The following is a 15556-nucleotide window of genomic DNA, read 5'->3' as shown; positions in this document are numbered from 1 at the left end:
CTCTTCAATAGTTCCTATAAGCTATGTTTTAAAGATGTAAGAATAAAGGCTGTTGAGATATGTAAATTGTTTGGCATGTCAGAAACAGCAGCAGGACAAAACAAAGACAACAAAGGCAAGGCCTTATCTTTGGGACCTTGCGCAAAAGCAAAGCAGCCTTGTCTTCTTTTTTACAGATTCAGAACTGTATTTTTTTTATTTTTGATAAAAATATTATAAAGTTGTTATTAACATTCACTATGAAGTGGGATGTGGTGTGAGAAAGACACAGTGAAATGAAGAAAAGCAGACCAGCTAAAGACTCCTTCTTTCTTATGTGGGCAGCAAGAAACAACATGGTCTGTCTGTAAAAGGATAAGATGGACAACATGGAGATAAAGAACAGATGGGAATGAGGTGCATATGAAAGACTGGAGCAATAATAAGCATGTGTGTAGGGCGGGAGTGGGGAGAAAAGCAGGCAGTAGATAAGGGATGATTCAGAGAAGGAAGACTGGAGGAAGTATAAAGTGACTGAGAATAAAAAGTAATATTAGGGAACAGGGGATTTACAAAGAGGAAAGAAGGAAGAGTCAGGGGGAAGAAAAAAGAACTGAAAGGAAGGTGAAGAAAAGAAGTGAGAAATAAATAGGTGCACACTACAGGTTGGTGGTGGGAAAAGAGAGAGGCACTAATGCATTAATAAAATGGAAAGTCATATTTGATGTTCATTTGTCTTCATACTCATATCAATGTGATATTTATGTTTCTTGAAATAAAAAGTAATTATAGTAATCCACCTTCATTTATAGGATGGCTTACTACATAAGTTAGTTCACAGCATAGTGTCCTAAAGATCCAGCCAACAGAGGAAAAATATAGGAAAATTCTTATTAAAAGATGCAAAGTCTCTTTATGCAGCTTATTTTCTCATGATGGAAAGTTGACTCATTTGAAATCAGGTGGCACATGCATTCAGGCATCCTATGGAAGTACTTCGAGAACAAGATATAAATAAGCAAGCAGCTGCCTTTCTAGTAGTGGTTGTCCCCTTCTGAAACATGTTTTATCTGTCACATACTCAAAAGGTAGGAGGTAAGATAAAAAATGATGATTTTTTTCGCTTACTTCTATATTAAAAATCTGCAGTCTTATCTCTTCTATTTTGTTTAAACCCCATAGTGCAGGTTGGCAGATTGCAGTAATATAAGAGCCAACACCTGACAATGAAAAATTGGAAATATCTTTTCATATTCATGAAGAATGTATTTATTGTTTCATTACAGCTTAAGCCATAGCTCTTATTTCATGAAATCTCATTGCTTTCAGCACTCTCTTCCCTCAGAAAGAGCTGCACATTCATTATAGTTTCAAGGGCTGCCTTTGTTCCTACTTGATTTAATATTTGTTGCCAATCACTTCTTTTGTTGACTGTTCAAAAGTTGAAAAAAATGAATACACAAGAATGTGATGCGTTCCTACTCCCAGCCTTTTGTCACATTTCTTTCTAAACACTGGCTCTAGCATTCATTATTAATACCTATTGGGTTTGACTATTAACTGGAAGTAATCTTTGATCATCTTTCAAAAAAAATGTCACAATCAACCAAGCCTAGTGTAATAACAAAATCACCAATGCCTTTGTAAACACGTAACATCCAAGAGAGAGATAAATATGTTTCATATTTATCGTCAGTCTGTATCAGTGTAAGTCTGTAAGTTGTGTTTTGTTTCGTTTTGACAGCAATACCAAAGAATTCTCTTTGTAATGTCAAATCCAGACAAAAATTGGGACTTATAATACAGTGCGGCTTTCTTTTAGAAGCAAAAAATATGTACCTTATATATTAAATAGTATCAGGTGATACTGTAAATTCATTGGTAGGTGCACATATTGCTGTGTTAACAGTGTTTGGAGGGCAGACACTCCCTTCCTCTGCAAGTATGTCCTAGTTCTGACTGCTGAGACCTCCAAAAAGGAAAGAGTAAGTTATCTTTTCCCTTACTGGAAGACTGTGACTGTTGAGGAGAACGGAACATCCTCCTAAACATCCCTGTGCCCTCCTCAAGCTCTGGGGCTTGGCCAAAATATATCATGATTCTTCTTGGGCTTCCACAGTGACTAATGGATCATCATAAGAAGCTGCTTCAATTATGAGGTTCAATGGGAGGGTGTTCCCCTGCCCCACAGTCAGTACCTGTGAGTTCACAGTTGTAAAAGCCTGGTAAGAGAGAGAATAAGTTGATCCGTGTGCCTTTCACCCTCTTTCATTCACATGCCTCCATATGCATATAGGACAGGTGGGATTTGCACAGCTAACGGCCTGTAAATTAAGTGATGTTTGTTTATAATGGTATTTGACCATAAGAGGAGGTTGTTTTTTTTTTTTTGTTTGTTTGTTTGTTTGTTTTTTGCTTTTCAAGAAAGGGCAATACACAACATCAGGAAATAGAGCTTAATTATGGCTTTTGTAATTGCTTCAAAAGCAGAGTGAGAAACTGTTTCTAACTGTCTGTGGAGATTTTTGAGAATTGCAGGAAGTGAGATCGGTGCTGTTTGGTCAGCTGTTCTGAAGACATCTGCAATAGGTGATTTGTTTTCACAGCTCATTCTTCAGAAAGGCACAGTTGCTATCCGGAGCATAATCATTTTTTTCTGAAGCATCAGAGTTGAATTATGAAGATGCTCCTGAAATCTTTAAAGAGCAGTTTATAGTCAGTCTGTCTGGAGAAAGAAATATTGCTTATGAGAAAAAAAAACAATATATTTCAGTATTAAGTTGAAATTTCAGTCAGTCTAGGAAGGCGTCATTTTGTAGCTGATAACAGAAATCTAGTGAAGAGATAAACTCAGCCAAACCAAATAATAATAAATAAATAATAAAAGCCCACACAAATCAAATAAATAAGTAAAATTCACCTGTTTTGAACATGCCCACTCTATTCCCAACTCAAATAATCAGAGAGCCTGGAATGTGTGCCGTCATGTATTATTGAACATTCCCTACCTTCTCTCAATGTTTTTTTTTTGGCCAGATTATGCTACTGCTCTATTCAGGATTTGTATACAACTTTATTTTACGAAGATATAGTGTCACTGATTGCAGAACGACCTCCAAACTGAAAGATTATTCGGCCAATTAATCAAGAATGTGGTTCCAAGCATGTTACTACTTCATTGAGGGAAAAGTACAAAACTGAGCTGAAGATCAACACTTGCTTTTGCAACTAAAATGTGTTCCTGGGGAAAAATAATAATAAAGAGAAAGAAAAACAGCAAGAAGAACAAAAAGAAAAACCCAGGAGTATTCAAGAGCATGAGAGAAAGTGAGACAGTTTGTACCAGCAATAGACTCGTGATCAGATTAAGAATATGAAATCTGAGTCACTCCAAAGGTGTGTGTAGCCCAAAATTCTTCTCCTGACCAAAACTCCCTTTTCCTAGGCAGAGCAAAGGGGTTCAAGGTGTCTGAGAGGTTCAGGGTACATCCTCCCAGTTTCCAGCAGACTGTGAGGAAGAACCTTCAGAGGCAGTTACTCTAATCACTGATGAACTTTTGAGGAAAATCCTTTCAAAAAGCAAAGCCAAGGCAAACAGTCAATTTTTTTTGTTTGTTTTTTTTTTTTTTTTACAAAGCTTGATACTTTTCAAAATGCCTTGTGATAGCAGAGGGCTGGAATCAAAGATGTCTGTGTACGCCCAAGCGATCTCTAACTTCAAGCATTCCTTGGAAGAAAATCAAATCTGTCTCTCCAAAAATCACGATTACTGGGAAGTGCTTATCAGGAAGGAAAACATTTCTTCCTGACTTCTGTGGTGATCCACTGTATTTTAAATATGTCTGTTACTTTTAAAATTATCTGCAGTTTTTAATTGTCAACAAAGTTCTGACTTCCTTTGGTATGTCATTTATACATCAGCTGATCTAAAGCTAGTTTTTTCTTTAGGTATAATAAGAAACTTTAACTGAGACGTTTTCTTGTAACAAAGTAAAAACATGCCAATGATGGATCTCAAGTTTAACTCCACTTAAGCTTGGCTTCGCCTCTCCAAACCAATTCCAAATTTGTACCAGACAATATTGGTGTGTTTTGCCCTTTCCTCCTTTCCAGTAAATCCATTTGCCATCCATTTTGGAGAATTTTATTTTTGGAGACAGAAATGCTGCTCCAACACAAAGGAAAGTTATCAGCAGTTTAAGAGAATGGTTAACTAACAATCATTTTACCTTTGCATATCATATATCAAGATATTAGGTCCCAGGGGGAAAAAAAAGGGAAGAAAAAGAAAAAAAGCATGTCCCAGCACCCACAATTGGATGAATCTCCTTGCATCCCAGTGGTACATTAGTATTTGGAGATTTTTAATTGGAATTTAGAGGCATGTCAACTCATTAATCATAGCTGCTCTCTAATCCCTGCTGGGGTCTTACATGGCAAATGCAGGATTCCCAATCAAACACAAATTTACATATTGATTTGATTTATGTTGAATGCTTGCCTGGGTTTTTTAACACACCCTTATTAATCTGCGTGCTTTGCCCTTGTATCATCAAATGAATATTTTATTGTTAAATAATATGTAGAGTGACAGACGTTTTTTCTTGATTCAAGAGTTGGTGGAAGAGAAATCTCTTCCTGATCTATGATTTTTTAAATTTAGAAATGAAAACAAAACATGTCTGTTTTGGTATGTAAAAGATTAAGAATTAGAGAGGTTGTAGTGTTTGTTCTGTAGCTAAGGAAAATATGTTACTTGCATGTTTGGAAGAAGTCAGTGTAGGGGTTTATCAGATGCATAAGGAAAGCAGAGAAAGTTGAAACCATTTAAATGAGCTATAAACACTCTATGAAAGAGATGCTTGCCTATCACATGTTGAATCAAAATGTGCTGCCCTCACTAATAATTGCACACAGCAATAATTCTTTCTAGAATTGCTGAATGAAATTGTATCTTTAATTGTGAAATGAATGGTGAGAGCATCCTGATCACTTCAGTCTTTAAAACTGATGATCCACAGGAGACCCACTGGGATTTGTAAGCTACTTTTAAGGGCTCGGATAAACATAACTGGGAGTCAATGATTGGTAGCAGGCTGGAATTTGTTCTGATTACATTTTTAGGCAGCCTGCAAACTGGAAAAGATTGAAAATACGGTATTTTTAAGATAGTTCAATTTCTAAGACATAGAAATATCATATTACATTTATTACATAATTTACTGTAGATCCTGAATAAATTTGTGAAAGGTAGAATAGCTGTCCACGTAGTCTAATCCTGTGGATTCCATGATGGGACCTCAACTTTGCTAACAGCATAAAACACTAATGGAAGAGAAACATAAAAAAAGCTGCAATAATTAATTTTGAGAATTTATTGACAGTTACTGTGAAGCACATGCATTGAAAAATCTATTAAAGAACATAATTAGCAATATTTTTCTCTGATGGGAAAATAGAGTCTAGTAACCTCCTACAAATTTCTCAAGGGTCCTCAGCCTGTGTGGTGACTAAAAATCTGTTTTCAGTTGTATTTCTCTGTCTATATTGAGATATGTTGCTAAAACTTAGAAGCAACTGAAAACAAAAGGACAGTAGAACACATAGAGCTATGCTTTGTGCAGAGAAAACTATTGGTATGTTTTAGCATCAAAGAATGTAATTAAATGCTTCTTTGCATTATCTGGTGAATCCCTGGTAGATTAATCACTGCAATGGCAAATGACAAAAAAAAAAACAAAAACAAAAAACTGAAAACTGGTTAAACTACAATACACATATTTATGAAAAAGTAAAGCCTACATTTGGTTAGGAAAAGAGCAAAATGACATAAAATATTATTTTTTAAGTCAAAGAACATGGTGCAAATTAATAAATCTGTTAGCCTCTTTGAGACCTTTTACCTTAGCTTGATGCGAAGTTGGTGTTGCATCTGACACACAAATAGATAATGTAAGCTCTGTGTTATGTCTCACTCTTACAAAATATCCTCTGTAAAGCTGTAGCATTTAATCTTTTAACGCAAAATGAATTTCCTGAGATTCTACAGCCAAATCTGTAAATAACTCTGAAATTAAGTTTAAATGGGCCTGTTAATCTTTTTGTCTGGTGTACCTTTTTGTCAGGAATGATTTAAAAATGTGAAACTTTGAACTTTCCTTAATTAAAATGCCCTGTATTTTTTAACCAGCTTAAGAACTAAGGCTATAATTAAAATAATTTATGGATTTATAGCTACTCATCTTAATTCTAAGACAAAGTTGAAATCCACTGCCCACTTTAATTCCTTATAGAGGAACTTTAGGCAGAATTTATAAGCCTGCATCCAAGAAGGCAGTTCAGGAACTCATTTTTCAGTGACTGGGAAAGATTTAAGTATGTATAACTTGGTTGGCACAATCATGCTCTAAATGATTGTGTATCCACAATGCAATCTGTGTCCAAGTTCCTATCTCTTGTGCACTAAACCCACAAGGGATTCACTCTGAAAGATTTACTGTAGCACAGTTATCGCACATGGATCTCACACCTTAGCACAAAGTACAAGAACCTGATTCCTTTTCCTTGCACTAAGAGTGTGCCTGTGGTAGTTTAAATGTCCTGAGCTCACTCACAGAATGCAGGAACTCAGTTTCTTCCTTAAACTGAAATAAGTCATGTCTTCTGATTGTGTGTATGCTCTAATCACTAGTTAGTGGTGGAAAGTCCCTCAATTTTGGCCTGTTGGAACTGAGCCATTGATACTCCAGTGAAAACAAAAATCCATGGTGCAAGAAAGAGAACACTTTCTTCTGCTGTGCAGATTTGGGCTGTGAGGTGGAAGGAATACTTCCTGGACCCTCTTCCCTGAGATGCTCATTGACACTGGTTTTGTTCATTTTGCTATATTCACAGCGGAGAGTTTTGCTTTACTTTGGATCTTGCTTTACTGCATCATTAAGTAGTTTTGGCAACACTGGGTACTCCTGTTTGTCACAGTCTTAGACACTTCTGCTTTTTTGGTTTGCTTAGTAAGGATTCTGCATACCAAACAAAGGGTAGGTGTTTCCTCCAAATGAAAGAGCTGTTACATGCTAAGTATTCTGCATGTTTTTGTGAATCTAGCCCAAATGCTGTATTGCCCATTGTATCTGACCATTCATTTTGAGTAGGAAAATACTGGTCTACAGTTGGTACAATCTCTATCCCTTAATGGTTGAAATTGTTAAGTGTTCATTGAAAAGATTAACACTTTTAAATTACTGACTTCCTACACACTTCATTCACCCTTCACAAATTACCTGCTCAAGATATAAAATAATAATGAAGAAATAGTGCTTGCTGTTTTACATTGTACTTCATGTAAAATAATTCTGCAAATATCTTCTATAATGAATATATATATAAGTCTTTAGCTTATCACAGGTCTAGTCATGAATGGAGAAAGAGAAAAGATACCATCTTATTCAGTTGGTGTAATTAAATTAATCGATACATTCAGTGCTACAGGCCACCGGACCAGGAAGACTGAGTGGATGAGGCCGTCTATAAACAGATAGGAGAGTCTTCACATGGGGGACTTCAGCCACCATTGTATCTGTTGAAAGGACAACACAGCAGGGCACCAGCAATCAAAGAGGTTCCTGTAATGTGTTGATGATAATTTCCTCTTCCAAGTAGTACAGGCACCCACAAGGAAAGGTGATGGTGCTGAACCTTGTCCTCACCAAAGAGGGGGGGGGCTGGTGAGTAACGTGAAGCTCAAGGATAGCCTTGTCTGACCGACCACGGAATGGAAGAGTTCAAGATCCTTAGGACATCAGAGAGAGTGCACAGCAAGAATACTACTCTGGACTTAAGAGAGCAAGCTTTGACCTCTTCAGGGAACTGCTTAGCAGGATGACATGGGATAAAGTTCTTGAGGGAAGAAGGGCCTAAGAAAGCTGGTCAGTATTGAAGGGCCATCTTTTCCAAGCCCAGAAGCAGTGCATCCTAAGAAAGAGGAAGGTGGGCAAGAATGCCAGGAAGCCTCTGTGAATCAACAAGGAGCTCCTGGACTTTATTTGGTGCAAAAAAAAAGTCTATAGGGAGTGGAAGCAGGAAATGTTTATCTTAAGGACGACAAAGAAGTTGTCTGAAGAGCCAGGGATCAGGTTAGAAAAGCTGAAACTTAAAATTAAATCTAGCCAGAGACATAAAGGGGAACTTAAAGACTTCTTTACCTCAGTCTTCACTGACGAGGCCTCTAGCCACACTGCCCAAGCTGTAGAAAGCAAAGGTAGGAACTGGGAGAAGGAAGAAGGACCTGAAGGTGCACAAGTCTATGGGACTCATTGAGATCCATCCAGAGGTTCTGAGGAAACTGGCAGGTAAGGGTCATGGTAGTCTGGTGAAGTTTCCACTGATTGGAGAAAGGGAAACATAACCACCATTTTCAGGAAAGAATAAAAAGAAGATCCAGGGAACTACAGGCCAATCAGCCTCACCTCTCTTCCTGGCAAGACCATGAAGCAGATCCTCCTGAAGGCCCTACCAAGGCACGTGGAAAATAAAGATGAGGTGATTGGTGGTAACCAACATGGCTTCACCAAGTGCAAATCGTACCTGTCAAACTTGGTGGCCTTTTATGATAGAGTTACAGTGTCACTGGATAAAGGAGGAGCAACCGATGTCATCTACTTGGATTTGTGCAAAGTGTTTGACGCAGTCCTGCACAACATCCTAGTTGTCGAATTGGAAAAAAATTGATGTAATGGATGGAGCAGTCACTGGATAAGGAATTGTCTGGATGGTCACACTCAGAGAGTTGTGGACAATTGTTCAATGTCCAAGCGGAGTCCAGTGATGAGTGGTGTTCCGCAGGGATCGGTGCTGGGACTGGTGTTATTTAATATCTTTGTAGGTAATGTGGACAGTGGGGTTGAGTGCAATCTCAGCAAAGTGAGTGATGCAGTTGACATGCTAGAGAAAGCCCAGAAGGATAAACCATATCCTGAGTTGCATCAAGAGAAGTGTGAACAGAAGGTCAAGGGAAGTGATTCTGCCCCTTTACTCTGCTCTCATGACACCCCACCTGGAGTACTGTATCCAGTTCTGGGGCCCCCAGTATAAGAAGGACATAAGGCTGTTGGAGTGGGTCCAGAGGAGGGCCACAAAGATGACTGAGGGGCTGGAGCACCTCTCCTACAGGGACAGGCTGAGAGAGCTAGGGCTCTTCAACCTAGAGAAGGCTCTGAGGGGACTTTATAGTGGCCTTCTAGTACCTGAAATGGTCCTATAGGAAAGCTAGGGAGGGACTTTTTATAAGGGCATGTAACAACAGGATGAGGGGAAATGGCTTTAAACTGGAGGATGGTTGATTTAGACTAGGTGTTAGGAAGACATTCTGTGAGAGTGGTGAGACACAGAACAGGTTGCCCAGTGTGAAGCTGTGGATGCCCCCTCCCTAGAAGCATTCAAGGCCAGGCTGGATGGGGCTTTGAGCAACCTGGTCTAGTGGGAGGTGTCCTGCCTATAGCAGGGGGGTTGGAACTAAAGGATCATAAAGATCCATTCCAATCCAAATCATTCTATGATTTCATTACCACTACATTTTTCATCTTTTTCTAGCATATTTACCAGATCAAAGTCATAATGAATTAAGACTAGAGATACTTTTCCATCCTCATTTGAAAAATACAGTGAAGGATATACACTTATTTAAGCACTGGACTGAGATTTGTCCACTATATATTGGAAAATGACCTATATAGTGAAAGTGCTGACACTGCATTAATTTACAGCTTGCATAAGGAGGGTCAGGAAAGTAAAGTGCCTATAAGCTATAAATAGGATGCATTTGTCAATTGCCTTGCCCAGGCAAATTGTACTTGCTTTTCACCCTGCACTGTTGTGCTTTATGGTTCTTGGACAAGTGATGAAGCTCTCCATTCAAGTGCTTAATTTATGTACATCTTTCAAAACCAAAATGTCTCTGTAGTTTATTAGAGTGGTGCTATCCAAATTTGTCACCAGTAATGTAACCACTAATCCCTACAGAGTGTCTATCTATTTTGTTATAAGTTTACTTACCTACTTTAGGCACAACTTTGTTTATCTATGAAACTTTTATACGAAACTTTTGTGATGACAGTCTAACATACACTTTTTATTTTCCAGCATCTCTCTGAGAATCATGCTTAATACAGGCTCATGAAATGCCTAATGTTTAGATGTAAAAGAGGTGTCTAAATCGGTGAAACTGAATTCAGTTACCTATCTGTTTCCTAAACTGGGTTATCCCCATAATCTCAACCCCCAGTAATCTATATAAATCAGCCACAGTGCCTCTCAAGCTTTATAGGATAAAACTACCTTGCCTCACTTTCTTGATAAATTGTTTCAATTTTAAAAGTTTGGTTTGTCTTCCAGTCTTCCTACTCACACTGAAACAAACAAACAAACAAACATATACATATATATATATATATATGAAATTTTATTTATCTATTTTTGTTACGCAAAAGGTCTCTGGTACCCCTCTAAACAATATCTGTGCAGCATTTTGTCTACATTTGAGTAGCTAGGATGCATTTTGTAGCTAGGATACAATTTTTGTTAACATAAAAGCAAAAAATGTTTTTAATTTCATAGAGACATGTAGTTGTCTGGGATGACACCTACAAATACTTGAATGACATCTATCACACACTTTCCACTTTTCTTCTTCAAAACATGGAATTTATAACTGTACTTGAAATTATATTGTCTTCCATTAATATATGGGTTAATACATTTCCCTTTTAAGTAACAGCCAGCCAAAAAGTAAGGAAATTACTAATAGATCTTCAGGCATCTCCATGTAAGGGCTCCTTCCTTCTCCAATAGCATGTGTGAAAGGTCTGATTTGCACAGGATGCATTTGGAGCAGCATTAGAAAATCTTTGTAAGCCTCTGTGTAAGCCTCTGAACCACAGTGCTGATGTGAGGCTTCAAACTGACTTGTACAAAATAAATAATCACTGCAAAAGTTGAGTGGAAGAAAATAGCTTCTCCTAGGTGGATTATGAATCTAGTTCAGAACTGTTTGGCTTCTTCAGTGTAAATTTATAAATAGATTCAAGCTGACTGAAACTAATTTTAACATATAGTGGTAACATATAGTCTAGAGGAAGACAAATGCCCATCCGCAATTTTAAAGATAATTCATCTGTGTGATGGTAGCTTTATTAATTTCAAGCAGCAAAACATGTTATAGTGTGGTTACCTTGGTTATAGTTACTTGGGTACTTACATTTAGGGGAGAATCTTTTGCTACTCTTACAGCAGCTATCTGCTCTTTGTAAGAGTGTCTTCTCAATATAATGGTATCATATGACAACAGTTTAAGACCAGGCTGTTAGAAATATGGACTGCTCATCACAGTCTGGGACCTATTTTGTGTATTTCAAAGGATTGTGTTCGTGTAGCCTTTGCTGATGCAAGGAGGATTCTGCCATTCATTTCTTCATAGGAATTCACTTCTGTGGCTTTCAGACATGAGACTGAAGGAAGGCAATTCTAATTTATTCATCTTCTGTATTTTTAGGGTAAATAATGATAACTGAGAGTAGGAGAAGCAAGTTAAGCACAGCTTTAAACCCTTCTGAAGGAGAAGATTACTTCAAATTATTAACAGTGTTGCTTGATCGCTTTTCTTTCAGCTGTGGTACAAACGATCTTTCCCTCAGCAAAAGTGTAGAACTTTAGTTCTTACCTGTATGTGTCTGTTTATTTCTTTAATTGTACATATCCAAATGGGAGCACTCACCAACCATTCACCATTTCACAAGGCTAAGCCAGGGCACTCTATGGTAGCTGCAGTATTTCAGTTCATAGTCTGTTCACACATAGAATGTGTGAACAAGATGCTCCATAGGATTGTGATTTGCAGGTTGGAAGGTGGTTCACACCTCATGCCAAGAAAATTAACCTTTTTTATTATTGTCCTCTTCTCGCTAACAGGTTATTCATCAGCTTAGACTTTCTGAGAATGAGAGTGTGGCTCTGCAAGAGCTTCTAGATTGGAGGAGAAAGCTGTGTGAGGAGAGAGAAGACTGGCAACAAATCTTGCACAACACTGAGCAAAGAATCACAGCCCCTCCCCCACCCCCTTGTAAAAAACCAACACTGCTGAAGAAGGTGGAAGATGCCTCCTGCAACAGACTATCGTCAGGCATATGGGACACCACCATGTGATCGGAATGTGTGTGTTTGCAGATAGTTGGGAGTGAAATCATCTCATGCCTTCAGTCTGCACAATCAGCAAGTTTCCTTCCCTCCACAGAATGTGCAGGGTTTTTTTTACAAGCAATCCTTCAAGAGCACAGGATGGAAGAGCTATTTAGATCTGTCATGTGTGCGTGTGTGTGTTTGTCCTTTTCATGCATACATATATATATATACAAATATGCATATATCTGTGCATCTGTATATATGTATGTGTGTATATATATATATATATAAGGTGACAAACTGCACTAGAAGAATATAAAGGTAGAAAACAGTTACTTAGGAGTTCTCCTGTGGACAACAAAGAAGCTATGTCAAGCAAATGGTGGCAGGGAGAAGTGACTGACAGGCATTTTAGAGAGATCAGGAAAGTCCGTGTGCACACTGTACAGCTGTTTTATATAGTATAAAAATATGATGTTTCTTGTTCCCTAATGAATGGTTTTATTATATTACATATATGCATATATATATTTCTTTGTAGATGTCTGTGTTCTATTGGAGTTGCAAACCCGAAGTTTATTTACATGTTTATTACTGGTGTTTTATAACTTTACTCAATTGGTGCTGTTGTTCTTTCTTCAAAGTACAGGTAATAAATTCAACGCTCACATTTTTCTTTCATAGTTTATCTTTAACACCATACCAGCCAGTTTCAACGCTGCGTTATTTGTTCAGAGCCAGCAAAGTCCTTTCTAGAGTCCAGTCCTGACATTCTTGAAGAGCTCCTATTTGCACATGCTGTTTCAAGGTCTTCACACTCAAGAATTAGAGAGCATAACTTTCTTTCTGTGGACTTATGTTTCTGAATGGGTGAACTGTGAATTCTATGGTTACATCTCAAATCTTACTTCATTCTGGTTTTATAAAATAATGAGACACTCATTTAAATTATAAGTACGGTTTGAAACTCATACCTGATTATGCATAAGGTCAGGTGTCAGTGGGAAGATACATAATGTTAATGAGGTATGAAAATAGGACTGTGATTTACTGTTAAAAGCCAGAAGGCTTCATTGAGATGGGTATATCTAAGGATTATGCTCTTATAGTGGCACAGTGATGCATTTATACCTTGAATTTTGTGTAATGAAATGGTTTCAGAAATTGAAGCACACTTGTTGAAGAACATGAGTTCTGAGCAGGAATGTTAATTTATGAAAAATGTGCTACCGGAAACTTGTTAGCTACTGCTTAACAGCCTTTGAAATACTGCTTTACAACTACAGGGAGTGATTGAGGTGTATACAGAGATATTTTCTCAGAGTATTTTAAGTTCTTGGAGCATGTGCACCCAGTTTGAAGCACTCTTCTTGGCTGTTTGCCAGTTTCCTATCCAGATCCAGGAGAAAGTACTTGTAATTTTGCAAGTGGATATAAAAATGTTTAAGATCTAAGCAAGATTTGCAAATGTGAGCTCACCTTGTTTGGAAGTTGTTGGGAAGGGAAGACAGCCTGCACAGAGATGCAGGCTCTTCTGCCGTATTTGGCAGGCACTTCAAGCAGGATGAATGGCAAAAAACAATCCCATGCATGTTTGTTTGTTTTTATTTACAGGGCAAGCAGCAGAACTCAAATTGTACCCAGGAGTATCATCAAGCTGTAGGCAAAATTAAGTGCCTTCTCTTGCTGGAGATTAAAACAGATATGTTGAGTAGACAAGGAAAGGGAGACAACAGGTTAGCTCTTAAATTAATTATGCAATGATTGGTTTCTGATACTTAGGGATGGATATCACCCAGAACAGAATTTTACAGCAACAACAGCAGAAGTGCTCTCTTACACACTAGATTGAGAAGCAGGGATTCTGGATTCTGAACCTTACCTTCAGCTGATGTCCATGTCCGCAGCACAGGACCACTGTGGTGTTGTGCAGGAAACAGCTCTCACCTGCTGAACAGCCACAGCAGGACAAGATTTGGCCTGGAAGAGTTGTGGTTTCTGCCTTTTGCTCAGATAACCAGGTGCACACAAAAATCCATGTCTGAGAGCAAAATGAAATGCTCAAATTGGATGCAAGAAAGCTAATTAACCTGGCCTGGGTACTACAGAGCTTCCATGATTCAAATTGCTGTCTCTGCCCAGCCCATCATTGCTGTACATAGCCACAAGAGCATCTACCCAGCTAGCTTAGCCATCCTGCACACCTTAAGATCAGGCTTATGTCTGCTCTGATAGGCAAATAGCCCTCCCATAGGCTCTGTCACACTGCTACCTCTAACGACCACTGGCTGGCTTGGCAGCTGGTGGCAGTCAACCCAGGGCAGCATGAAGTACGTTTAGGGCAAGTTGTAAAGGCTGCCCAAGAAGCCAGCTGAGATCATGTTGAGATCCCTGCTACTGCAAAGACCTTGCTACCAGTCACCAAGCCAGCTGTGTGCAAGGTAAGGTTTTGTATCTCCAGACTGCACTGCTGTCATCACTGCATTTGTACCATGGAAGGGCCCAGAGGGCAGAGAATGCACTTGTCAATCGGTGTTTACAATAGAGTTGTGCAAATGATGTTACAGGAACAACGTCAGCTGCAAGAGCTCAGTTGTAGTGCTCTACCAAAATCTGTATTGCATCCTCACAGAGCAGTGTGGAAGAGCAGTCACTAGATTTGCCAGCAGTTCCAGCAGTGCTGTTACCCAGGTGAAACTGGTATGAGCCTGATGCAGACAGTTTGGTTCTTCACAGGGCAGAGCCCATCCTGCCTCCCCTGCTGAAAGCCTTTGTTCTGTTTTTAGCCAACTTGTGTAAGGAATATCTCTTCTAGGTCTCTTCCTTAGAGCACGTAATCCCAGCACGATATGACAAACTCAACAGCAGAGAAGATGAGACCTTTTTCCTTCAATTTTGTTACTAATTTCAGGGTATGCGATGGCCAACTTCTGACTTGGGAGGGTTTTTCAGGATGTTCATGTAAAATATAGTACAATCGGAAAAGTATTTGTGTTAAAACGCATTTAAATATTTCTCTAATGGCAGCAAGACACTCTGGAGTGTGACTTATGATGTCATAATTCACACCTCGTATGTTCACTGGTCCCTTGGTCTTTGGCCTCACGCCTAACAGTGCAATTGGTGGGGAATTATTGCACCATAATTCACACCCTACTGTGTCTTATTGCTTAAATAACCATACTCTCAGAGGTGTCTTAAAACTACCATTAAAGTTTATATTGTGTATCAAAGTGTGTTTACAGGGCTGGGAAAATATACTATTGGCATTTTGAAATGTTGAGAAGCAGTTTTAGCAAACTGTACAGCGCTTATAAATTAATCTCCCCAGTGGAAGTACGCACCAGCCAGTCCCAGTATTTCTTGAGTATATGGAATCCTCTCTTACACATTAAAAAACAGAGTA

The 15556-nt window shown here is 38.6% G+C and overlaps 1 protein-coding gene across 1 annotated transcript in view; it reads left to right on the top strand.

The window, feature by feature from the left end:
- The window catches only part of MYO16 (myosin XVI), a 258883-nt gene extending 246299 nt beyond the window's left edge, over positions 1-12584 (top strand). Inside the window, exon 34 of the mRNA XM_042867357.1 lies at positions 11941-12584. Coding sequence (XP_042723291.1) covers positions 11941-12174 — 234 coding nt within the window. The 3' untranslated portion in view covers positions 12175-12584. The remainder of the gene's footprint in view (positions 1-11940) is intronic.
- The last annotated feature ends 2972 nt before the right edge of the window (positions 12585-15556 follow it).

The sequence above is a fragment of the Lagopus leucura genome, unplaced genomic scaffold, assembly GCF_019238085.1.
Source record: "Lagopus leucura isolate 7727_CA_CO unplaced genomic scaffold, USGS_WTPT01 Super-Scaffold_100001, whole genome shotgun sequence".
NCBI lineage: Eukaryota > Metazoa > Chordata > Aves > Galliformes > Phasianidae > Lagopus > Lagopus leucura.
The sequence above is the reverse complement of the archived record's forward strand: the minus strand, read 5'-3'. Positions and strand labels throughout refer to the sequence as shown.